General features: G+C 44.6%; 1 protein-coding gene and 1 long non-coding RNA gene across 9 annotated transcripts in view; one reads left to right on the top strand and one right to left on the bottom strand.

Annotated features, from left to right (window-relative positions):
* Positions 1 to 476: 476 nt before the first annotated feature.
* Kif16bos (kinesin family member 16B, opposite strand) lies at positions 477 to 1,084 on the bottom strand. Its single transcript, NR_131921.1, has 2 exons — positions 808 to 1,084; positions 477 to 694 (listed from the first exon to the last, which is right to left on the bottom strand). It is a non-coding gene; the product is annotated as a kinesin family member 16B, opposite strand (long non-coding RNA).
* Positions 1,085 to 2,439: 1,355 nt separating this feature from the next.
* Positions 2,440 to 26,895, top strand: part of Kif16b (kinesin family member 16B) — a 283,270-nt gene continuing 258,814 nt past the window's right edge. For 6 of the 8 annotated variants that reach the window (XM_006498819.4, XM_006498818.4, XM_030247819.1 and 3 more), the window contains exon 1: positions 2,440 to 2,724. In XM_006498819.4, the coding sequence (XP_006498882.1) occupies positions 2,678 to 2,724 (47 nt within the window). In that variant the 5' untranslated portion in view covers positions 2,440 to 2,677. The remainder of the gene's footprint in view (positions 2,725 to 26,895) is intronic. The other 2 variants (NM_001081133.2, NM_001355123.1) reach the window with 1 other exon arrangement.

Below are 26,895 nucleotides of genomic sequence, written 5' to 3'. Positions count from 1 at the left end.
TTATGTGTCCTTTTGTTAAATAACAAGTTATAGTATCAGCTTCACAACTGGCCTAATTTCAAAGTCAAAATAAAAAAGGAAGAACAATCTGAGAGAGCTGCAACAGTCCCTAAATATCTGTGATTTCCAGTATCATCAAAATTTCAGATGTTACTACAGCTGCACATTTTATTTTAATTAGAGGAGACTATATAGAGGTAATCCCCCCCCCCCCATACACGTTCAGGAGCTTTAAGAGACTTTATTTGGTGATTCTTCTGAGTAACAGTTCTCCTGGCAGTTGTCCTTACCAAACTGATGCTGTGCTTAGCAGTTAGTCAATGGGGAGCCTCACGCGGGGAGCCTCACACTTGACTTCCGGAGGAAGCTTCTGTGCAGGTTAAGTCCTGGAAGACTTTAAAAAGTCTAAAATTTCTAAAGACAGAAACAAATGAAAGGGGTACCAGAGATTCATTGGAATTTGAGAAGATGAGCAAGCCCTTAAAAACCTTCCTGTTTATTCATTTTTCTTGGTGCAGAGAGTAAATTAATCAAGGGGTGGCTGTTCAGTCATTTCTCTGGCGAGAAACCTCGCTGCTTCTAGTTTAAAATCCGCAGGCTTGCTGTTCGTGTTCCGTGGGCCGCAGCACTTTGTCGGTTGTGTCAAATCGCAAGGTGGTGTTGGAATCAGAGGATTATGTACACGTGTAGGCTGCTGGAAATTATGGATAGAATGGCCTGCATAAGCCCAAACTGGACAAGCAAAACCTCCAGGAACAGGAACTCACATTAACAAGTGATTTGCAGTTGAGTGCAGAATTCGCACACCTGTTCTTGGTTGTCTTGGTTGCTCTCAGCGACTCTACAGCTGGTAGGGTGTTGAAGCCCTGCCCGCCCGAGAGCGCACCCTACACAGTTTGTCCCCAAGCAGCTCCCATATACGGCGGGCTCCGCCCCTGCCCGTGGCTGCCACAGCCGGGTGCAGCCTGGCTGGCGGCTGTGCCTGGACCCGCCCGCTGCTTCTGCTATTGCGCATGCGCCCCATTTTCAACCCTCCGAGTTTTCCCGCCCTTGATTGGCTGACTCTGCGCCCATTTCTAAACTTGTAAGCGCCTTAGTCCAGGCTTTGTAGGACTCCGAACAAAGGGGACGTTCTGATTCTACCCTACCTTGAAGGGTTCTAGGAAAGCTGAGATGAGGACTCCTGGTACTAGTGGACCACACATTGGCCGTCGTATTATTTCACTTAGTCTATTATTAAACCCTTGGAGTTCCAGTTTAGCAGGCGAGGCAGACTGGAAGACTCAAAGCTAGTATTGGAGTTCGAGCCAAAAACCCGGGAGACTTTTTCGGCTCCCCTCAGGGACTTAAGCAGCATCACATCTAAGCTTTCTAGAGACCATTTGAACCGAAGTCATCTGCCCGGGAGTGAAATAATAGCGGGGATATGCTGGTCTTGAGGACAGAATGTTCCATTGTGGTCGTTAGAGACCTCGAGGGTGAGGAGGAGCAAGTCAGTAGGCTTGCTTTATACTCCATCAGCAAGTGCAAAGGCAGGAGATCAGGGTCCAGGAGGAAGGCTGGTCTGTAAGTTTTGAGCGACCCTGACTGGGGCAGGAGGAAGATAGTTGATACTGGAGTTTTTGTGTCCAGCAGGTGACTTACAGGTGAAGGCATAGGGTTAACTGAATGAATTTACAGGGAGATAGCCCGGTAAGAAATCACTGATGCCAGGGGCTTTAGCTCATAAAAAAAAAGGGAAGAATAAGAAGAAGAAGGAGAAGGAGAAGGAGGAGAAGGAGGAGAAGGAGGAGGAGGAGGAGGAGGAGGAGGAGGAGGAGGAGGAGGAGGAGGAGGAGGAGAAGGAGAAGAAGAAGAAGAAGAAGAAGAAGAAGAAGAAGAAGAAGAAGAAGAAGAAGAAGAAGAAGAAGAAGAAGAAGAAGAAGAAGAAAGAAAGAAAGAAAGAAGAAAGCGGGTGTCCTCACTTTTGATCCAATGACTAAAGTTAAATTGCTAAACTGTCCCCAAAATGCAAAAACTCCCTTTAGATATGATTCCAACCAATATAACGACATTTCTATCTGCCTAAAAAAATCCTCGATCCTTTGTTTTCTTGGTACCCTAAATTTTGTGGTTCAGAACACATGCTTAGAACTCTTTGAAGAAACAGAGCAGTCCCTCAGAGTTCTCCACGACCTTTCGCTTCTCAACAAGACAGATGAGTTGACGAGCACGGGCCGTATAAAGTCAGGACCATGTTATTGGTTGCAATGCTCGTTTTCGGTAGTCCATTCCTCGGTTTCCTTGAGAATGCTCTAAATGCAGTGATCGTCCTGGGCCTGACTGGGTTTGACTTTCCGAGTTAGAGACAGCACAGCCGGTTGCCATTGACTTCGAGGTGGGGCTGCGCTGGGGCGTGGCCACCGAAGAGGCGGGGCCCAGACTTCCGGGCCCCGCCCCTTCGCGCCGTAGGCAGCTGCCAAACCCCGGTGCGTGGATCACGCGGGCCGGAGCCGCTCTGGGCATGCTCAGTGGCCTGGCAGGTGTGGCCGCCTAGCAACTCCAGGTCGGCCCTAGCCGAGGGGCGGGTGAGAGGGAAGTGGGCGGGGGCGCGGGCACGGGCACAGTCGCTGGAGTGGCCGGCGGCCGCGGGGCGCAGGCCTGTTGGAAGCCCCCGCGGGCCGGGCCGGGATGAGCTATGGCATCGGTCAAGGTGGCCGTGAGAGTCCGGCCCATGAATCGCAGGTGAGTGGGGCCTCCCGCCCCCCACCCTCGCCACACCCCAACCCCGGGCAGCCCCGCTCAGAGGCCGGTCTGGATTGAAAGGGACAAACCCCTGACCCACCTGGCCGTGCCAGTGGCCTTGGCGGTCCTGAAGGGCAAAGCTCTCCCGCGTTGAAGGGGACTCTGAGGGGAAGTGTCCGCGAGGCCGGGGAGATTTCCATGTACAGTCCCCATCCCAGAACGTGAGGCTCTCTTGCTCGCCCTTTAAAAAAAAAACACCAAGGAACCACGTTGGTGAAGTGAAATACTTGGGGGCGATCATGGAAGTGTGAGGGGTTCCCCGAGCTGTCAGACACACGCTCACTTGTGCCAACTCCAAAGTCTCTGTTAATCATGTTACCTTCTAATCTGGAGAGAATTTTCAGGTCCTTGAACGTGAACCCATCGTCTAAACAGAAAGTTAGCAGTTCATAAGTTAAGGTTTACATGGGGGATGAGGAAACTTCAACAAAGTTTTGACTCCTCGAAAGGAGAGTTACGTACGTGCACGTGTTTGACTCAAGTTAAGGGGGCACAAAGTGAGAACACACTTAGTGTGTAACCTCTTATATTTTTCCTACAAAGTAGTGCCTTGCATCGTGACTCTCCTCTCCTCATTGACTGAAAACCATTTTCAGCGACTTCCTCATCAGTTCAGAAAGAAGCTTTGAGAAAGTTAACTTTTGAGAAGGTTAAATGGGCTTAACCAGAGAATGACGTGCATATAAGTGAATGCCCTCCAAGTTGACGGGCGTAGGGCACACAAAGCAGTTCGTGTTTATTGCTGTTTCAGTTCTTGGACATTTGACTTGCCATATGGCTGTTCTCCCTTAGTCATGCTGTCTACTTCAGGAGGTCAGTGTTTGTTGGTTCTGACAGCCAGTTAGGGCAGCAGATTTTACTGGACTCTCCTGAGTCTATTTTTTTTTTTTTTTTTTTATCTTCAAGTAGAAGAACCATTATCATGCTGTAGATCCATAAATACCAGTGCTTTTGAAAGTCAGTGCATTTTGTGTGTGATTTTCAAATTACCTCTAAAACTTTTTAGGGAGTTTGACTTGTGTGTGTGAGTGAGTGAGTGTGTGTGTGTGTGTGTGTGTGTGTGTGTGAGTCTCAGGAGAATATTTGTTTCTTCACATACCCAATCAATACAAGATAAATAGACCCCTGGAGTCTTTTAAATGTTTTGTTTCTATTTTTAAGCATTTATATTATAAAAGGTTTTGTTTGTTTGTTTGGTTTTATTTATTTGCTTATTTATTTGTTTTTGGTTTTTTGAGACAAGGTTTCTCTGTGTAGCCCTGGCTGTCCTGAAACTCACTCTGTAGACCAGGCTGGCCTCAAACTCAGAAATCTGCCTGCCTCTGCTTCCCTAGTGCTGGGATTAAAGGCATGCGCCACCACTGCCCGGCAAGAGTTTTTTTTGTTTGTTTGTTTGTTTGTTTGTTTGTTTGTTTTTTTTCGAGACGGTTTCTCTGTGTAGCCCTGGCTGTCCTGGAACTCACTTTGTAGACCAGGCTGGCCTCGAACTCAGAAATCCGCCTGCCTCTGCCTCCCGAGTGTTGGGATTAAAGGCGTGTGCCACCACGCCCATCGAGTTCTCTTTTTGAACAATGTGAACATATGCTAGAAAATAGTATCAGATAACTTTAGAAAACACTTACTAAATATGGGTAGATGTAAGTGTCTTTTAGGAGTGTAGTGTCTAATGAGGGAAGGATGATGAAATTCATCAGTCTGGACTTTGTAGAAGGGGTGCTGTGTGTTCAGGGCCTTGTCAGAATAGGCCTCGAGTCCAGGCCCGTGGAGGCAGAAAACCATTACAGAAGCCTTATGATTTGAGTAGGCAGGCAGGTAGGATCTGTGCCCAGCAAGTAATGCTGGTGACATCAGGATTGGGACAAAAGCTAAGGAAGCAGTGATCTGGACAAGGGGTGGAGATGGGAAGGTGGATTGGATACACCAAGACAGTTTCCTGGTATCTTGGTAAAATTTGGTGACTTACTGCATGGGAAGGAGCAGGAATAGGGAGACTCCGAGAGTCATTAGCTTAAGTGGTCAAAGAGCTGGAAAGATTTGAGGAGAGGACATAATGAAGTTGAGAGCATCCTTAGCCATTCCAGTGTTCATGAAGTGCAGGAAGTATGAGTTACCAACTCAGCGTTTAGACAGTGAGTGTTGCATGCTTGTTTAATTTGAATCTTTGAATCATGTTTCTGTTCCGGGTGGTTGGTTGGAATCCTGGTTAAGTCTTGATACTTCTATGATTATCATGTGGAAATCTATCTATACAGGAGAATGGGAGTCAGGGATTGGATGGCTGGATATGTCTGTCCTTAGGATTCCAAGTAGAAGAAGGGCTTGCTGTCATGGAAATGAGCCAGAGTCCCTGTAGGCTGTAGTGGCTGTTGGTATCAAATGTTACTAAGATGAAGGCGGTTCTTGGTCAAAGAGGTGAGGATACTGGTAACTATCCTGAGAGTAGTTTCTGGAGCCAGTTATCCAGAAAATGGCAGTGAAGTAGAGACACGCTAATGGCAACTTAAAGCATGTGACCTAATTCCTAAGTCCTGCAAGGTATCATGGTGATTGGAAGTAACTGTTTTTACCCCTGCTCGGGGAACTTCATCTGTCAAAATTTAATATATGCATCAGGTTAATATATATCTACCAAGATGTGTTTATAAGGATGGTGTTGCTTTGTTGTAACAATACCTATAAAAAACCCAAATAAACCATAGATGACCAGAACATAGAAACACTGGAGATTTGTCAAAACTGTAACTGAAGTCATTCTATGTAGCATATAAAAATTGTGGGTTCACTGTAAATGAGCCATCTCCAAGTTAGGAGACTTATGAAAGCAAGATACACATATACACACATATAGTAGGCTGGAGTGTATGTACATATGTGTGAGAAAACTACTGAGACCCTGCTCTGCCTGTCTAGAGCAGTTTATAAACACCTGGCAGAGGTGCCTCTGTGTAGGAAGATAGATAGCAAGGATGGAAAGTTTTTCTTCCTCTTTTACTATTTGAATTGTCATATTTATGTATAATTGTACAATTAATGATTGAAAACTTGGTTCTGTGATTTTTAAAAGCTACTTAGAGCTATTGTCTCTAGCTGGGAAGAGTTTTGTATAATTGCACAATTAATGATTAAAAACTTGGTTGTGTGAATATTTTTAAAAACTACTTAGAGCTATTGTCTCTGGGAATAATTTTGGGTGATTGTTGTAGACAACTGGAGGAAACTGCTATCTTATCTATCTAATCTATGTATCTCATCTGTCTATAATCTATCAATCATCTGTCATCTGTTTATCAATTATCTATCTATTATCTATCTATATATCTCTATTATCTATCTTATCTATCTCATCTATTTGTAATTTATCAATCATCTAACCATCTACCTACCATCTCTATTTATCCATCATATCTATCATCTATCTATCTATCTATCTATCTATCTATCTATCTCTTGTTTCTAGTTACTATTTCAAGTAAGAAAGTTTCAGGCGATTTCACCAAAGACAAAAAAGGCCACTAATGAAGTGAGGGTGCTCTTGGCATCTTCTGAAGAAGAGGGGCCAGTGTGAATTTGCCTGAGTCCTGAGCCTTCTCAGCCCTCTCTCTGTTCCCTGAGTGAATTTGATCCCAGCCATGATATGATGTTTATTTTTACTGCCTAGTGGTTTGTATGGCCCGGGTTCTGATTTCCAAATGCAGTGATCCTAATTCAGTTCCTGGCTTGTCCATTCCCTGTGTTCTATTTTGTCTCTTTTTCTTTTGCTGCATTAGGAATTGAACTCAGGGATTGTGTGTAGAAACCTAGTTGTCTTTATACTTCATATATTAACACAGTTCCCCTTTTTGTTTTGAGTAGGTTGCCTAGTCTGACCTTGAATTCACACTGTAGCACAGGTGGGACATCTTTATGAGTATGCTGTATGTCTGTCTTTCTGAGAGGAACACCAAATCCCTGCACAGCTTTTAGTAGTAAAGGCATATATTTATGCTATTTTTGCAGATTGGGAGAAAATGCCTTAGACCATTAAGGGTGCTGTAACAAAATATCATACACCTGGGTGCCTTGAAAACAACAGACATTTATTCTTTATGGTTCTGGGTGCTGACAAGGCCTAGATTAAATTACTGGCCCATAGTGTGTTTGAGAAAGGCACCTTTGACCTTTGCTATGTGCTCAGTGTAAGGGGAGAATTTCTTGGGACTGTTTTATAAATACATTTTATAAAGGATGATATAAATATTTTATAAAGGATGATAAGCCCATTCAGGAGGGTGTTGCCTTCCTGACTTAAGACCATGTCATTGGGGCTTGGAAAGGCTTCAGCATCTTAATGTCTCATGCACACGTATTGACTATAGCACATAGCTGACTTACCCAAGGGAAGGGTCATACTTTAAAAAAGGAATAAGCCATTAGTAGACACACAATTTTGCTTATAATTGTTATGGGCCGGATTTTATTATTTGATATATTCCTTGCTTAATGACTTCTTCCGTTGGTTTTACCTTTGTCTGTAATCTTATAGGTTCTATTTTTTTTCCCCTTTTGTTTGAAAAAATGACAAACTGGGTGTACTGGCTGGTTTTGTGTGTCAACTTGACACAAGCTGGAGTTATCACAGAGAAAGGAGCTTCAGGTGAGGAAATGCCTCTATGAGATCCAGCTATAAGGCATTTTCTCAATTAGTGATCAAGGAGGGAGGGCCCATTGTAGGTGGTGCCATCCCTGGGCTGGTAGTCCTACAAGAGAGCAAGCTGAGAAAGCCAGGGGAAGCAAGCCAGTAAGAACATCCCTCCATGGCCTCTGCATCAGCTCCTGCTTCCTGCCCTGCTTGAGTTCTGGTCCTGACTTCTTTTAATGATGAACAGCAGCGTAGAAAGTGTAAACTGAATAAACCCTTTTCTCCCCAACTTGCATCTTGGTCATCATGTTTTGTGCAGGAATAAAAACTCTGACTAAGACACTGAGCATGGTGGGTCACACTTGTAATTCCAGCACTCTGGAAGTTGAGGCAGAGGGATCACCAGTGTGAGTTCAGCCTAGGCTACAGAGTTCGATCCTGTATCAAAATATCAACTCCTCCCCACTCCCACCCCCAAATATAAAGGAGTGAGAAATGGGACAAGATAATTTAGTAACTGTTGTTTTTCTATATCTGGTTAATTTCCCTTCCTAGTTTTCCCCCTATTTTGTTTGTAGTACTAGGCATTGAATTCAGGGCCTCACACATCTGAACAAATAATTTTATCACTGAGCTACATCCCCAGGCCTCTTAATATTTTTTAACTCACTTTATTTTGAGCAGGCTGCCCAGGCTGGTTTGGACTCCTGTGTAGACCACGTAGGCCTTGAACTTTCCATCTTTCTTACAGTGTTCCCGAATAGCTGGGATGACTGATTTTTCTTGAAAACCTCGATGGCATTGTGCCACTTTAGAAAAGTGAGAACCTTAGGGCAGAAAGTCTGAACTAAACCTTTGGTTGCGTTGAGCATAAATTGGAGCAGGAACCTTAATTGTCCTAAGTGCCAGTTTTTATGTCTCTAAGATGTGCTAATAAATGTAGATACTTTATCTTGTAAATCTGGGCTTTTTCCTCTTGTTTTTGACTGGTTCCCAAGGAGAAATACATTTTAAATTGTTGGTCTACAGATTAGTCAAAGACACACATCATATACATCTTATCATTATTACAATTTAATTATTGTAACTTAAAAACTATAAAATGAAATATTTGCCACGTGCTGGCCATGTGCCTACTTGTTGGCTGCTTCTTGTAACATGGGGTGTTCCACCCATGCTTTCCCTCTTTGTGGCTGTTTCTTGTAACCTGCTGTGCTCCCTAAGGCAGGTCAGCCTATGCTTCCACTTCTCTGCCTATGCTACCCTTCCTGATTTGCATCACGGGTACAGTTCATCCTCCTGCCACTCTAGTTCAAAAGAGAAGGAAAGAGTGCCACTGACTTTTGACTGGGATTAATTCCTTTAGGGTCCAGCCAAGTCTTTCCCTTTCAAGATCAGGGTAAGATCGGAGGAACGGTAGTTCCTGGTCAGCCTGGGCGGTGTGTCCTAGTGTGTCCTAGTGTGTCCTGGATGGTAGATGGGAAGGAACCTGTCCAGACACTGACCCCTTTCAGGCTCCGTGTGAGTCTCTTATCTCTTCCTTGGCAATCTCCTTTCTTCTTCTTTACACCAAATGATAATGACTGACCCAGTCTTTTCTTCTCTTTTCCTCTCTTTCTCTCTTTCTCTCTCCTCCTTCCCTCCCTTCATTTTCTTCCTTCCTTTCTTTTTTTCTTTTTTTTTTTTTCATTCTTTCTTTTGGGACAGGATCTCTTCTATCCCACAACTGAGGATGACCTTAAACTTCTGATCCTCCTGCCTCTATTGCCTGAGTGCTTTATTGTGGGATTACACTTCCATGCCTTGTTTGATGAGGTGTTGGGGTGCAAACCCAGGTCTTCATGCATGCTAGGCAAACACTTTGAGCCTTTTGTCCTCACTGTATGGAGGGGAGACTAAGGCCTTTCAGAAGACAGGACTGGGCTGAGCTAGCTCTGGTTCGCTTCAGAGCCCTGCATATGGAGACTTGTTGTCTCAGGGCTGTCCGAGTCTTGGGCCTTTAGGGACTGACTGGTCTGGTGGTTGTAGAGGCACGGATATCCAGACATCCAACAATAGTGATGGTGTCCTCTTGCAGTTCAGATGGAGCTTCTGTAGACTCTGGGGTCTTGGGGAGAGGTTTCTGGGGTCTCAGCCAAGTTTGAGTTGAGTGCTGCAGAAATATTACCAGGGACGAGTTACCAAGTGCTTGGGGATGCTCTTTAGTCCTTGATATTGCAAGCCCATTCTCCAGTTGAGGGCCAGAGGCTCAGAGAGGGAAACAGTCAGGCCACAGTCACACAGGACATTGGGATTTAAGCCTGTTTATCTTATTTAAACTTCCGAACAGTTTTCACACCTTGCTTAAAGTTCTTCCATTGTACAGAGACTTTGCGAAGGGAGGGCATGGGGTGGCCATCAGGTAGGAATAAGTTTAGTGCCACAGGATTTTAACATAGTTTTGAGAATTTGCTGAGAGGCAGAAGGCAGAGTGTTGGTGGTTAGGGCTTTTCTTTTAAGTCCAGAGTTCTGTGCTGTCAGTGGCTTTCTAAACTTTAAAATAATAATAAAAAAAAATCATTACTCAGCTGTCTTAAGTGCTTCATAGGCCTGTAAGCAAAGCTGTGGGCATTTCTTGATTAATGATTGATAAGGAAGGGCTTGGCCCACTGTGGGTCCAATCTCTGGGCAGGTAGGCCTGGGCTGGGTAAGAAGGCAGGATGAGTGAACCATGAGAGCATGTCAGTCAGTCGCACTCCTCCCTGCACTCTGCTTCAGCTCCTGCCTCTCCTCTCTCAGTGATGGAGTGTGAGCTGGGACTTGTAAGTAGGATCCATCTTTTCCTCCCTGAGGTTGCTGTTGGCTGTGGTGTTTTATCCTAATAATATAAACCAAACTAAAACACATGTGCCATCCTAAAAGTGTACCAACAGAACTTAACTTGTAAGTCCCTCTAAATTTCCTGATTCAGAGATGCATACTTGGAAAGTTTTGATGTGTTTGCATACAGTTTGTTCCTCCTCTGCTTACTTATGTATTTTTATATTCTGGGCTTTATTGTTGTATGAGAACTTGTGAAGATCAGTCAGTGCACAAAAAGGCCAAAGAATCAAAGAGAGCTAAAGGTTTAGGGCTTTCCTAGGTAGAAGGATGTTTATTCCAAGTGAGTGCTGGGCAGGGAGCTGGCTGGGGGACAGGGAGGTGTACAGTGGGGTGCTGACGGGAGCTGGCTGGGGGACAGGGAGGTGTACAGTGGGGTGCTGATGGGAGATGCAGGGCAATAGGAGCTGAGGGAGCTGAGGTGAGTTACTGGCTTTTTAGTGCAGGCTTGACGGTTAGGTGCTGGAAGGTGATGGTTGCTTTGGTAAAAGAAAGCACTGTCATCATAGTGAAGAAAGAAGAGACAGGATGAGGGGGTAGCAGAATTGTGTGACCGAGACCAGAGTTCTTCAGGAGGCTGACTATGTGACCTGCCATGTCACTTGTACTTTGTAAGGCTCAGTTTCTCTTTTCTTAAATCGTGATTTTTTTTTTTCTGGGTGTGTTCTAGAGATGCTGTAAATCATTGAGTCAGTTTTGGGGATGTCATAAATTAAAAATTCATTTTATAATAATGCTGAGTTGCTCTTGGCCTTTTAAACCTTTACTTTCATTGTCTAATGGGCATGCATGTTATGGTTTGCATTAGAAATTTCCCTGTAGGCTTTTTTTTTAAAAGATTTATTTATTTATTTTGTGTATATGAGTACACTGTAGCTGTCTTCAGACACACCAGAAGAGGGCATAAGATCCCACTACAGATGGTTGTGAGCCACCATGTGGTTGCTGGGAATTGAACTCAGGACCTCTGAAAGAGCAGTCAGTGCTCTTAACCGCTGAGCAATCTCTCCAGCCCATGGCTTGTGTTTTGTATACTTCTTTTCCAGCTGGTGGCACTATTTTGGGAGGCTGTGGAACTTTTAGGTGGTGAGACCTAGGTGCTGGAAGTGGGTCACTCTCTGTAGGCCTTTCAGCCGTTAGCTGAGCTGTTCATCTGTACCCTCCTTGACATGACAGACTGAGACCTTCTGAAGCCATGAGTGGAAGTAAACTGTTCTAACCTGTGTCAGGTATGTTGATCACAGAGACTGAAAAGGGGGCTAATACAGATGCTATTTGCTGGTGGTCCTCCTGTTATTAGTTCCAAAACATACAGGAGGGTTTTCCACAAGCACACAATGTATGATATTGTTCTGGCTCTGTGGGCTGTCCTTTGAATTTTGTTTACATAATTAATAAGAACTCTTCCTGGGGGTTGGGGAGATGGATAAAACCAGAAAGGAGCTTGCGGAGCCTGGCAATACCAGTGAGCTCCGGCTTCTGTAAGAGACTCCATCTCAACAGTTATGTGGGATACAATCAAGGAGGAGCCTGGTATCATCCTCCACATGTGCATCCTTAATCACATCCATAAGTACTGTCACACAGTGCATACGTAAACATGTAACACGTGACATACAAGAATTCTTAGAGCTCCTTAGTAAGATAATAAAAAGGTCCTGAAGTCATAACATTTGAGACCCGTGTCATCAGATCGTGTTGTGTAGGTTGTTGGGAGAAAGGGGAAGACTCAGTAGAGTGTTTGTGTGGCACAGCCCCATGTGTGCAGTAAATCCCAGCTGCTGGTGTTTCTCATAATTTCAGTCATCTTGTAGGGAGGCAGCAGTGACCCCCAAACTGGCTAGTTATGGTAACTCCACACAAGCTAGAGTCATCTGAGAGAAGGGAACCTTGATTGAGAACATCCTTCCATAAGGCTGGGCTGTAGGCAAGCATGCAGAACACTTTGTTAACTGATCCAGCTCAATATAGGTGGTGCCGAGCCTGGGTGGGTGAGCCTGGATTTTACAAGAAAGCAGGCTGAGCAAGCCAGTAATCAGAGCCTCTCTGTGGCCTCTATGAGCTCCTGCCTCCAGGTTCCTACCCCATTTGAGTTCCTGTCCTGATTTCCTTCAGTGACAGACTATGGTGTGGAAGGGTAATCCAAAGAAACTGTTTCCTCCCTAGTTTGTTTTTGGTTATGGTGATTCATAATAGTAATGATAACCCTAACTAAGACAGGCCACCTAGTGTGGAGAGGCAGGAGGGTAACCGGAGAGTAGTCTGCCCGCCTAAGTCTGGCTTGGAGATCAGGTCTGGTTGGAAGAGAAGGAGTGGGAGTGAGGTGGGGCTCAGGAGAAGGAGGAGGAAATGAGGGGTCAGAGAGACAAGGAGTAGGGCATGTGTGAGCTGGGTTCCTGTTCCTGAATGGTTCAGGAGGAGGCCCCCCCCCCTCCTCCTCCTCCTCCTCCTCTTCCTCCTCCTCCTCCTCCTCCTCTTCCTCCTCCTCTGCTGTGCCTCACCAGGGCATAGTGGAGGGCTCAAGTGTGGCAGAGCAGAGGCATTTGTCTTGGGAGGGGGAGGGGGAGATCCGTGTGGGATCTGTGGGAACAGTCACATGAAGAAGGATAAAGGGGCAAAAGAGGGAATGGATGAGGACCTGCTGAGAGAGAAAGCAGTGTCTCAGGTGGTGCATGGGGGTCAGGATGCTTCCCCCGGGCCTCCGTGGCAATGGTGCTGCCCTTGCTGACTGTTGGGAGCACTTGAACCTGTGTGCTTTGCCTTAGGAGCTTGACAAGTAATCTGAGGGAAATAGCAATGATGTGAAATAAGATATTTCAGAACTAGCATACTCTTCTAACATGTACTGAGTGGTAGTATTTTTAAAATGTTCTTTGAAAGCCTAGACTATTTCCTAAACATACTTGGGGTTACACTTCACTGCAAACAGGCTCTGTGTGTATGTGTGTGTGTGTGTGTGTGTGTGTGTGAGAGAGAGAGAGAGAGAGAGAGAGAGAGAGAGAGAGAGAAAGCACGTATTTAAGTACTTACCAGTAAGAGTCAGCATGCGCGTGTCTTTCTGTCAGAGAAAGAGTGAGGGGTAATTTAGAGACCTGCAGTCGCTTGATGTAAAGAAGTTGGTTGGCTCCGAGGTTGGCTTATGTTAGACACCATTATTTTATTAGTTTTTCCAAGTTAGTTCAGAAGCTGTTTACTGATTTTCAGCTTCTTGTACAGAGACACAGCCTCCCTGACACTTAAGAAAGAGAACATGTTAATTCTCCCTCCCCCTGCACCTGAGGGAAGGTGTGACAGTGCTGTGTAAGAGCGATCCAGCTCTTACTGGCCACTGGGACTTGGGCTCATTCCTGCCTTTGATGCCTCTGTCAAGCTCAAGTGATGTAAAAGTAGGCAGGAGAAGAACCCATCCTGCGTAGTCAATCATGGCTAGGATTCTGCCACCTATTCATGACAGGCCAGCAAGGCGTCAGACTTCCCTTCACTCGCTTGCTGGTTTTGGCCTGAGCCACTTGTGTTTGTGAGCCTTTGTGTCTTCCATCAGTAAGTACATTTATTATTTATTGTTGTTGCCCAGTGGAAGTGAAGTATATTTCTATGATCAGCAATCTATTCTTAGACACTTGGAGTCCATTTTAGTGAGGCATGTGGAATTTAGAATACTTTGAGAAGCTTTGTAATGGTCTTCAGAGTAGACTATTTCTGTTCCCTCATTGATTTGCTAGGGATTCTAAATCCTACACCATCAGTATTTTATATATTCCTTAACAACAATTCTGTCATTAGCTCAGACTTAGAAAACTGAGGATCAGAGTGGAATCCTGACTCAATGCCACTTCCTCCAGGAAGCTGTTCTATCACATGACACATCACACAGGATTTCTGGCTTTGTAGTAGTTTCTGTCTTCTGACATTCTATGTTTGTGCCCATGTGGGATGTATTATTGATGCCTGTTCCTCCTTCATGGGTCCATATGGGTCTTGTTTGCATTTCCTCTAGGCTTTCAGAATGTACAGGCAGACTCGGACCCCCAGTATGTGTTTGTCGCATTAATGTCAGCCCCCTCCTGCCCTATGTACATTTTTCCTCAGTGTGAATGCCTGTAAGGAACCAGGAGGCCATGGCTTCCACCTCGGTAGATCATCATGTTGCTGTCTGTGAGGAGGAAAGGGTCTCTTTCCATTCTTTGTGGGTGTCAGAAAGAGTGTAAGAGGTCTGGAGAGGGGCCTGGGTAAGGGTTATAGCTTTCACATCCTTGCTATTTATTAAATTTATTATGCGAAATTTGCATGGCTACTTCCAAGCTTTAATTTCCATCTATTAAGGTCCAATGTATACTGTGCTTAAATGAAACATAGTTTATGGGATTGCATATTCTTGTCTCTTTCTTAGAAAAGTATTTGTTTTAGTTTGTTTGAGTATTTTTAGACTTAAGTTTTAATCATGCACTCTTCAGCTCTTTACCTACCTTCCCCTTAATGTTAGCATCTCACATAGTACAGTGATCAAAAGCTGAGAAATTCATACTGGCACAGTCCTGCCAGTATGAAATAGACTTGATTTGTGTTTCACTGACTTCTTTACCTTTCCTGGTCTGCCATCCAGTCTAGGATCCACACGTTCTGTAGTTGGCATCTGTCCATATTTGGCCTTGGACAGTTTCTCAGGCTTCCCTTAGTTTTATACCTTTCTTTAATTTTTCACGAGGATTAAATTTTTAAAAAGACTTCCTTTTTTTTTTCTGAACAGGGTGTCTTTGTGTAGCCCTGGCTGTCCTGGAACTCACTCTGTAGACCAGGCTGGCCTCAAACTCAGAAATCTGCCTGTCTCTGCTTCCCAAGTGCTGGGATCAAAGGCGTGCGCCGCCACCACCACCCAGCAAAGACTTACTTATTTTACTTATATGAGTAAACTGTAGCTGTTTTAGACACACAAGAAGAGGACATTGAATCCCATTATAGATGGTTATGAGCAACCATGTGATTGCTGGGATTGAACTCAGGACCTCTGGAAGAGTAGTCAGTGCTCTTAACTGCTGAGCCATCTCTCTGGCCTAGATAATTAAGTTGTTTTTTGTTTTGTTTTGGGAATTTCACAAACAAGTACAATGCATTTGATCCTGTCCTTTTCCCTCTCCTCCTATTCCAACTTCTCTTGTGTATCTCTACACACCCTCTCAAATTCAAATTCATGTCTTACGTTAACACACATGCGCACACACACACACACACACACACACACACACACACACACACACACACACACAGGTTTGTACAACCCACTGAGTCCATTGAGACTTGCCAGTATGCACATAGACATAGGACTGACCTCTGAGGCATAGGCAACCTGTCAGGGGGCTCGTCCCTGAAGAAGGTGGACCCTTCTTCCCTTAGTAGCCTCGGGCTGCCTGTAGCTTCAAGTTGGGGTGGGACTTTGTGAGTCTTTCTCCTATCCATACTGGAATGCTGATTGTTGTTGTCTAGTACAGGCCTCCGTGTACAGACAGCCATTCTGCTGAGCTCTTATGGATGTAACACCCCAGTCATATCCAGAAGCCATGTTCACAGATGTCCTCTGGCTTTTATAAGTCTGTCAGTGCCTTTCTTCTGTGATATACCCTGGGCCTTAGGGGTAGGGATTGACTGATAGACATCTTGTTTGGGGATGGGCACTCCATAGTCACAAATTCCCCATACTTGGACCAATTGTGTCTCTAATAATGTTGTCCACTGTGTAAAGAAGCTTCTTTGATGAGGGCTGAGAGCAGCGCTGATCTATAGCTATAAGGATAAGTAGTTAGAAGGCCATTGAAGATGGTATCAGATTATGAAATGATAGGAAGTTATCCTCTGTGTCTGTAATCTCTTTAGCTACAAGGTCTTAGATGACCTTCATATTTTAATTAAGGGCAATTTCTTAGAATCATTCTCAATTTGTGTTTCGGTGATATTTTTTAATGATTAACTTCAATTAATATATTTTGGCAAGAGCAACACATAAGTGATGTTGTATTTTTCCTGAGGTGTTTGGGGGGCTTTGCATCACTGTATTCTATTACTGAGGTGTTTGGGGGGCTGTGTATCACTGTATTCTATTACTGAGAGCGCTGACTTTGATTACCTGGTTAGCACATCATCTAGTTAGTCTCTGCACCAGTAGTAACATTTTATTTTTTCTCTTTGTAGTTAGTAAATATCCTGAGAGAGATACTTCTGTGGGAAAGGATTCTGACACGTTCAGGTCAGAATTCCACCTCCTTCCACACCAAGGCCTCCTAATACAATTGTTGTGAAGAAGGTTCTTTTCTGGCACTTCTCTCTTCCGAGTGGAGAAGGATTTTGTGTTATTTGAAATGAAGTCTTGTGAGTTTCGGAAGGCTGCTGCTGATTGCTGAGAACTGTGCTTGTAACTGGCATTTTCCAGTTCAGTGAATGCTGCTGCTTTTCCCTCATAACTACTTCATTAAAAAAAGAAGATATCTGTTACCCACGAAACCAGTTTTATAATCTATGTCCTGGAAACCAGAAGTGTAGTGAAATTCCTGTCTAGAGACATTGGTAAACCGTGAGCCACAGTTCGGATGTTGGCAGTTCTCTCTCCCCTTGGAGGCTGGCGTTGAGTTGGGGTGTAGGCAGAAGGTTCTAGGAGGACAGAAACTCAGAAAGAGAACTATGAAGTTTGGTGAGTTGAGGGTTCAGAGCCCACCACAGGGTGCTGCTCTCCTGAGCGTGCTGCCCCTGGCCCTCTTGGCCTTGGGAGATCTCCCAGCAATGTGCCTGCTGAGTCTCATTTTCAGAATCTCAGGGATTCTGTTCATCACTTCTGCCTGGGGCACAGGTAAATGACTCAGGAGCTCCTGTGAAGGGAACTTGAAGCCCCTCAGGAAACTTCTAAGAGAGAGTGATTGAAGGTGATGAAGACTAGCTTAAAAGTGAAAAATGATGTTGAGACAAACACTTGAAAACTAGGTTCTGGGCTGTGAGACCGCTCTGCAGCTAAAGGTACTTGGCACAAGCCCGACCGAGGTGGGACCCACATGGCAGGAGAAAAGTGGCTCAGAAGCTCTCTGTGACCCCCACATGCTTAGGGTAGCTGTGCATGCATCCACATACATGAATATATTTGTACATGTAGGAATAAATGTTAGAAAAAGGATAGGTGATTTTTTTCCCCTTTTGTAAAGATTTTGTCTTCATATGAACTATTGTGATTTGATGAAATAGGACAACTGGAAGAATGTTTATTGTTAATAAGTGTGGTTGGCTCCCATATAACATGATTTAAATAGTATATTTTCTTTCTTTTTTGAAATATTTTTAGCTCTTTATTTTGAAATATTGCAAAAATTCACAGAATTTTCGTGTATGATTCATAGTATCATAGTATAGGATTGAAACTAAGAAAGTGATATTGTATCCTAGGTGATAGGACCACTTAGTTTAGATTTCTCAGGTTGCTCAAGTAAGACCTTTATTCTGACCATGTTCTAGTCAAAGATCCTATATGGCATTTGGTTGTCATGCAAAACATCTCACTTTGCTGTCATTTCTACCAACTTTGCCTTTCCTGGAATATGTTAAGACTAAGAATGGATGACATTCCTCAGAATGCCTTTGTCTGTTCTGTAGATTAGGTACTGTCCTGCCTTTATGCTTTGAGCTGTTAACATGTAGGTTAACTAACTGGTTCCATGTATCAAGTCAGAAGTAAGGGCTGGGAGGTCTGGAGTTAGACCCAGCTGAGGAAGGGCAGTTTTCAGTGGTGTGTCCAAGGTTGGCCTTAGGCAGAATTAAATATCTAATGCAGAGGCCAAACTCAGTGCCTTCAGGAGCCCTGAAAACCTGGGGTAGTTTCCCATGAGAAACACTGCCAGAAGAGAGGCTAAATGGAATAGTTTCTTGCTTTACAGTTAGAGAAGTTGGGGGCCTTTTGTAACTTAGTTTTCACAGGTGAATGTCTTGAGTGTAAGCACACTCATGAAAGCAGGCCATTGCTGTGATTCCTGGTTTAAGTTCCACCTCCTGGAGCCCTGACTTTCGGGGTCCTCAGTGTCATATCTGTGTAGCTGGTGGGAGAATGCAGCCACTCCTGGGCTGCTAGGGTATGGAACACATACACTAGCATTCACCTTCCATTGGTGGGAGCCAGTCCCATGGCTATATCTGCCTGCAGAGTAGGCAGGCAACAGTGCTTATTGACTGCAGGTCAATTTCCAGTGACAGTTATACACTGTAAAGGGACATTGCTTGTGTTCTTGGAACTTCATGTCTAGAGGGATACTGTTTCTCCACTCCTCTGTTTTATTTGCTGAGGCATCCCTTCCTCAGATATGTACTCAGCACACTCCTTCCCTCCTCAAAGCTGTGTTCAGTTATCATCTCCTCAGATCTCCCAGTCACCTATCAAAGGTGCCATCCCCCATCCCCATCCCCAGCCCCCATCCCCACCCCCATCCCCCATCCCCATCCCCAACCCCCATCCCCATCCCCCACCCCCAGCCCCCATCCCCAGCCCCCATCCCCAGCCCTGGTGTTTTCTATCCTTTTCTCTGCTTTTTATCCTTGTAGCTCTTGTCACAATCTAGGACCTTACTTATTTTTCATAATGGTTTAATTTCTGAATTCTCCAAGAGCATTAGGGATGTTTCTGTCTTGTTTGATTATAGTCCTTGTACCTGGCTCGTATGCAGATGTTCACATTTTGAATGAAATGGGGAGTCTGGGCTATTGACATCTCTGAAATTTCACATATTGGCAAGACTTATGCCTAAAACAAAGAAGCAGACAGACTGCAGTGCAGGCCAAGCAGATCACCTCTCTCCGTGTGATGCTATCTGCCAGCTGCTGTCTGCGCCCCAGGTGGAGGGCCTACTGCCACGGTGGAAGCTGGAAGACATGAGTTTGGGTCCTGGCCAGGCTAGCTACCCACTTTACATTATTTCAGTTCTCTGGGCCTCAAGTCAGTCTTCTGAAATTCATGTCTAATAGTCTGTTGCTTTCTTCCTTTTCTTCCAATATTGCTATGGCAACAAAGTGAGGCAGATGATACAGAAGAACACCCAGGTATGAGAGGCTCAGCTCATGAATGTTTAGTTCATGCATTTATGTGTCGAGTGTGCCGACTTCTGTTCTAGGTCTTGGAGACAAACGGCAAGTTGAGCAATCCCAAGAAAGTGTTTGGCAGGAGGGGAATCTTGACCAGTGTGCTGCAAGATGGAAAGGTCCTACCAAGAGAGGGCCTTACAGTCACTGTGTCTTGGATGAGTGTGTTTGAGTGTAGAGTTCTGTTCTAGGCTTGAAGACTCATTGATGAAGAGGACACGGAATGATGCTGATCTCGAGGAACTTATAGACATGAGTTAAGAGTTTTTGGTGGCTGGGCAGTGGTGGTGCACGCCCTTAATCCCAACACTTGGGAGACAGAGGCAGGCGGATTTCTGAGTTCTAGGCCAGCCTGGTGTACAAAAGCGAGTTCCAGGACAGCCAGGGCTATACAGAGAAACCCTGTCTCGAAAACCAAAAAAAAAAAAATCACATTAAAAACTAAGAGATAGCTGGGGAGGTACTTTAGTGATAGAGTGTTTGCACATGTGTAAACCCTGGGTTTGATCCCCAGCATAGAAAAACAAAAGAAAAAAATGGATGAAAATAATTTTAATGATATATTTAACCTAATATATTCAAAATGTCACTTCAATATGCAGTCAACACAGACATCAACAAAGAAATGTTTGACTTTTTAAAAAGTCTGGAATCTGGTGTGTTACATTTACAGTATAACTTTATTTCAGTAGCACATGTGCCTTGTAGCTGCCACATTGAGCATTAAAGGCCTAAAGGAGAGACACGGGGTCACCATGTAACGACAGGCAGTGAGAGTGCTAGAAAAAAGGAAAACACAGAAAAAGGCAAGAACTATAGATAACCATGGTTGTCTGCGAACTACTGATTGCACTGATGAGGGATGGAAGGTCAGGGTAAGTTGAAAGACTATCTGGGGAAAACTGTCTAGGCAGACGTAGAATGAACAGGGCTTGCAGAAGGAGGGCGTTCGGAACGTGGCAGTGGACAGAGGAGGCCAAAGGGATGAGTGCAGTGAGGTAGGGTATGTGCAGACATGCAGGGTCTAACTAACTAACCCACAGCAAGATTTTAGGCTTTGAATTCATTGTAGAAGGGTGAACAGAGAATACCTGATCTAAATGCTGTCTAATGGTTACTTGGAGCTCTGCTAGGGAACTGCTAAGGGACCTAGAAAAGATGTGCAAAGATTTGAGGACAAGGTGAAGGTGTGTGAAGGCCACTCAGCAAGCACCCCTCGGGCACCCCCAGGGTACAGTGTATGGCGTTAGGCACTGTGAACACAGTGGACTTGACTCCTGTTCTCAGGAGCTCAGGTTAGCTGAGTAGCCAGAGAGACTAGGTAGAGGAGCAGAGGGAGAAGGAAGGTGCTATCCTGCACTGTCCTCTGTCTGCTTATTTTAGGCATAATTCTTGCCAACATCTGAAATTTTAGGAATGTTAATCGTCCCAGTTCCTATTTTTACTCAAAACTTTAACGCTTGCTTCCATGCCAGGTCCAAGGAATATAATCTAAGAACAGGTTAGAAATGGTCCCAATGCTCACAGTGGCCCCCGCCATTCCAGTGCCATCTGGCTGAGTTAGTTTTCTGCTTGCCTGATCACAAGGCTAGAGTGTCAGGAAAAGGCTTGAACTTAGGTGACCTCTGTGTTCCCTCCAGCACTGAGATTGGCAAGCCTTACTCTGCCAATAGGTGGCTAGTGAAGATGAGCTGCAGAGATAGGCTGATGTTCAGTGGCCCAGTGCTGGGAGGAAGGGGCTTAACAACGTTCCAGAGGCAGACTTTCCCCAGAGGACCTTGTTTACAGTGTACCGTGCTTTGTGCACTGATCACTAACAACTCAGATCGGCTGCCCTTCCTGCTGACTTAGAAAATGAACTCTTGAGTCAGGAGGAAGAGTGTTCACTCCTTTCCTGGAGCACTGGGTGCTACTTGGCTGTCTCTGATTTGAGCTTAGTTGAATTCTTTGGTCTTGATTTTGAAGAGTCAAAAGATTTCTGTTGTCCTGTGCTTTGCTTTTGCCATCTTTCCCCTTCCCTGACTTCTGTGAGGCAGCTGCCACTAATCAGTGACAGATGAGCCGGCCTGTTTTCTGTACCACATCCCTTAAGCCTTTGAGACATATTTGTAGCTAGTGATTTGCTCAATTGATTGCTTGATTCATTATTCACAAAGTATTTACACACTGTAGGGTGGTGACAGGTGGCTTACTAGGCCAGCAGTTCTCAGTTTGGGTTTGGGCATCTCTAATGTTAGTAAACTGTATTGAAGAGGCTGGAGAGCACTGTTTGCTCTTCCAGAGGACCTAGGTTTGATTCCTAGCACTCATGACCTAGCTCATAACCCTCTATAACCTTCAGTTCGGGAAACCTGATGCCTCTTCTGTGGACACCCATGCACATAAAATACAAGTAAACAAATGAAAAATGATTATTGAATCCAAAGAGCTTTCTCTTTTATGGACTTTTACAACTTATTATTACCAAATTAGAAATTGAAATAAAAATTCTCAATAGAGGAAATATTAATGTGTATTAGCATATTTTGATTAGCTATCAAAATTTCACAGAAATGTGAAAAAGAAAAATAACATACTGGCATCACTATGAAAATAAGTTTAGCATTACAGAGTCCCTCGTGTGGTGTCCAAGCTGGATATAGCCCCTACATTTGTTGTTCTAGGTCCTGTGGTACTGTCAATGTCAAAGCTTTTGGTGAATGTGAAGACTCACTGAGATTTGGAACATCAAGCAGGGTATTTGAAAGGAGAGCTCAGAGCCCAAGTATGGTTGGCTAGTGAGGATAATTATAGTTGAAAGATAGCTGGTGGGAGGCCCAGAGGCCTTGTTTATAGACCTGAAAGAATTCACCATGGCTGTGCCCTACCATTGTGTGCAATAGATGCTACCCGAATCTAGATTTCTCTGTGTGGGTTTGATGTGATAGAGCTTTAGTCCCTTGTTTATCTTTATAAACACATGTGGCTGTTCTCAGGTCTTTTCTCAGTGACTTGAAGGAAGCTAAGGGCCTCTTTGTGTTGGAGAGCTTCCTATTTCAAGTGCTGAGCTGAGTCTGTCAGATTCTGCAAATGTAAGCAGAGGAACCCTGAACTGTGAAGGAGGCTCGGTGGAAGCTTCACAGTGCAGGAGAAGGCAGCTGAATTAAAATGCACTAGTAAGCATCAAAGACTAGAAAGGTGATACTCAGAGGTGAGGGCTTGCGTGATCCAGAAGTAGAACTGCTCATCTGATGTCATCCTCTTATCTCAAGATGAGACCTCTTGGCCCCGGGCAGTCACTGGCTTTGCTTTGTGCATTGCCTCCTCCTTCGGAATGAGGTCCAATTAGAGGTGTAACTGTGTCACTGGATGCAACCTGAGACTTCCTTCACCCTCATACTGCTGGCCTCGGGAGGGCCCTGCTCTGTTGGTTTTATAAGCCTTGTTCAGTAGATTCATTTCTTTCTTTCTTTCTTTCTTTCTTTCTTTCTTTCTTTCTTTCTTTCTTTCTTTCTTTCTTTCTTTCTTTCTGCCTCTAAGCAGTGACAGTGTATTTACTTTCAAGGAATCTGCGATAAATTGTGGAGCATTAAGAACCTGCTAATATTTCCTGGGGCTCACAGCTCTGGGGTACTGGTAGCTTCATACTGTAGAATTTGCCTCTTGAAGGCATCAGAAAGTGAGGCTATTGTTAGGGAGTTAGAGGAATGAGAGTTGGGGGATACAGGCACTATGGAGGTACAGAGAGGGAGAGAGTGGAGGAGTCTGGGGCCTAAAGGAAGAAAGGAGTGATGAGAGCGGGAAGAGGAATTTAGAGTCTGAGTGAGAGAAGTCACCTCCCTCTCACATTAGTGCTGCTTTAATAAATCTCAAATGAGAAATTAGAAAACCTGATGCAGTCAAACAGATTTTCCCCCAGCCAGGTTACAGTACATTTTATTTTGTTGAAAGTATAGCTTATCAGCCCGTTTTCAATGCTCTCTCTGCCTTCAAGGCATTGTGGTTGGAAAAAAGAAATCTAACAATGTACCCGTGAGGTGGTGTGAGATGCCACCTCCCGAGCCCTCAGAAGAGTGCTCCTTTATGATAGAAGTTTCCTCCCCAGACTGGCATCCTCCATCTCCTGGCCTGTGTGACCTGCTGGACTCTGTCATGCATCTGGGAGTGAGGCTGGGAGACTGGAGTGGGTTGAGTTAGACCTTGGTGAACTGAGCACCACTTCTGGGGAGGTACCTCTAAACTGTACTTCTGTTGTCTGTGAGACCCTCCTCTATGTTTCCAAAGAAACCAGAAATCCAGATTCTTCTGTAGAGTGCAGGCATTGGCAGCAGCAGGGAGTTTTTGATCTTAGCAGGCACAGGCCAGGGAGGACAGTTTCAGCCTTCTGGTTAGATAGGCTGCCTAACACTCTCCTCCTTTGTTTGGTTTGTTTACATTCTCAGTTTACTTTGGCCATTTCCTCATATATTTTTCTGAAACATTTGGATTGTCAGTATTCTGGGTTGTGTTCTGAGTGATCTTTGCTCATTGTCTTCTTGCTTAGAAGCAGCCTTGAACTTCATATAGTGCTTAGACAAGCCATGAAAACCCACAGAGCTGGAAGTTGGAGTTGTGGCAGTAGCAGCCTGGGCCTCTTCCAGACCCAGCTCTGAGAGGGCTGGGTCCTTTGAAGCCACTGGAAATCTGGACCTTTTTTAGAGCACTCGCATCCTATTAGCCCAATCCAAGGGGGCAGACCTGTCACCATCTTACAGTCCTTTAAGCACTGATTAGAGGTCCAGTACCAGGAGCTGACTCAGGTGTGACTTTGGGCTCACAGCCCTGCACTGCCCATGTGAAATGCACTTTCTGCTGAGGCTTCTAGTTTGGTTCTTTTCCTAGTGTCTCATCTGGTCCCCCTCAAGCCCCTAATCTGTTTTCTTTCAGGGCCCATTCTAGTTTGTTTTCCTCTCCAGTGTCTGTTGGTTAAGGCAAAGGTTGTCCTTCCGAGGCTATTAATAGGTGAGTGGAGGAACAAGAAAGTTGGGTCACTGAAGCATGACCTTCCCAGCTAATGTTTCCACCTCGGGGTCAGGTTTAGTAGGTCTGGGTGCAGCCTGTTGGGTATGGAAAGCCCTCTGCGTATTCCTGTGCACGACAGAGTTGGAGAAGTGGGTAGAAATCCTTGCTGCTGTTTTGTTTTCTGGGTGAGTGCCACATACGGTTTTCTTTGGATATGGGTCGGCTTTGGGCTGTGCTCAGTAGTCTCAGTGCTCTCCTTGAGAGAGGCCCTGACATTGACTAGGTATGTGGCAGCTCCTGCTTTAGTCTTTAGTTCCTCTGGCCAGTGGTCTACTCAGGACTGGCATTCCCTCAGGGGATCCATACAGTCTGGAAGGAACGAGGCCGGCAGAGAGGTGTTTTTATCAAGTAGTACCTGTTCAGGCTGAGGAAGGCAGCTGGCTGCTTTGGAGTGCAAAGACTGTTCCTTTCCGGAACTTTCTAGTGACCTGCTCTTTGGTATAGAATCATGATCACATTTCGGTTTTGGATCGACTTTGCCTTACCGACCACCCCCCACCTCCAACCACACCCTCCTCAAAAAAACAAAAATAAAAAAACAAAAAACAGAAACAAAAAAAACCCCCAAAAAAACAAAAGCCAGGCTCTCTTTAGTTTAGCTTCCCAGACCTGGGGTGCGGTGAGATTCATCCAACCCCTAAGCTGACTTTGCTTTTATGGGCTGTCTGCTAGTGCCCATGCTGAGTCATGTGGGCTCTAGAAGGGCACACATCTTAAATGATATCCTTCCAACCCCACAGAGCCCTGAAAATGGGAAGCATGAATTTGTCCATTGCTCTATTCCTGCCTCTGGCTATTGTGACTTTCTGTGAAATGAGTGGGCATTAGGGCTCACCCTGGGAAGTGGCAGAGGACAAAACTACACGCCCTGCTCTTCACACCACAAATACAGAATGACCAGATGTAATGACCAGATGTAATTTCCAAATTTTCAAAAAGTGAAAGAATCTTGATGTTGCTGATAATCTTTTTATGAACTGTGGCTTCTCAAGTGTGAATGAAGACGGAGCTTTTCATACGGAGAATTTCTGAAGCTTTTTATAAATCAGCTATATAACTTCACTTTTGTAAGATCTGGGGAAAAATGTATAATATGTTTTTTATATAACCTCCATTTTAACCCTTTTAGGGAAAAGGTTGGGAAAGGTTGTGATAAAATAAATCTCCCATTTGGCATGAGAGCTCCTAGTGGGCAGGGCAGGGCAGGTCAGGTCAGGTCAGGTCAGGTCAGGTCAGGGCAGGGCAGGGCAGGGCAGGGCAGGACAGGGTTTTTTGTTTGTTTGCTTTGTTTTTTTGTATATGCTAGAATATCTATAGAGGCTCAGTTGTTATGGACACATAGTAGAAAAGAAATATTTGTGGAGTAAATAGATGGATCTTGATTTAATGATAGCAATCAGCATTGGTTCTTAATGATGTTTGTAAGCTGCCAGTGAGTAAATGTATATCACTAGCTCTTTTAAATTCCCCTTTGCCAAGGAGTTGGCTGGCTGTGTGTTTTGGGGAAACATGCTACAGAAGAGTGGACATATGTACTTCCTTGCCTTACCCCGTCTTTCCCTACCTTCGCTCTTTTGAGGTACTGTCTTCATAGGCCAGGCTAGCCTCCCATTGGCTGAACAGCAGGGGATGTCCTTGAACTCTTGGTTCTCCTCCCTGGATCTCACAAGTGCTGAGATGATAGGCCTGCCTTATCACACTGCTTGGACCTCCATGTTTGTTGCTTTCTGTGGCTTCAGAGGAGACAGAAGGTTCCTTATGCTTAGTGTCAGTGTCGGGTTCACAGTGCTCATCTCTAGGAAGATGAAGAGTTTTGTTCCTGTTCTTTGGAATCAAAGTCTGCCACGGTAACTGATCCTTGTGAGGGAAATTCATCTGCATTTAACGGTTTAAATGGATACTGAATTTGGGAACGCAGTGATCATGCTTGAGTTCACAAATAATACCTTGTTTTCAGTTAGCTGCCTCATTCATTCTTTTATTCCATCACAGCTTCCTTCTTCTGTAGCAGTGGGGATGTTTCCTACAACCCCCTAGCTGATTTCTGAGATGGACGATGGTCCCATCTTATGTATGCGGTGTCTTTTTCTGTACATACATACATATCTGTCATAAAGCTTAACTTACAAAGTAAGCCCAGTAACAAATTCAAAGCAACAGCTGGTACTACAAAAGAGTGCAGTTAAAATGACATACTCCAGTAAAAGTTATGTGACTGTGCTCTTCCCTGAAAGAAACAAGGCATGCACCGCTGTATATGTAGACTGCAGTCCAGTCCAGTTCGAAGATGAAGGTGAAGGTCACACTCATTCATCCAGATGTTTGCACTATATGAAGACAGTGCAAGGTAGGAATTATGACATGTATTAAAAAATAGACCACCATGCCTCACCCAGGGAAGTTTCCAGATAGATATGGAAAACAAATGTATAATCACCCCATAATCAACAGGTCTAATGTGTTAGTGCTGTGGCACATTCTAGAACCTCACATGG

This window comes from Mus musculus, chromosome 2, assembly GCF_000001635.26.
Source record: "Mus musculus strain C57BL/6J chromosome 2, GRCm38.p6 C57BL/6J".
NCBI classification, from domain to species: Eukaryota; Metazoa; Chordata; class Mammalia; order Rodentia; family Muridae; genus Mus; species Mus musculus.
The sequence above is the reverse complement of the archived record's forward strand: the minus strand, read 5'-3'. Positions and strand labels throughout refer to the sequence as shown.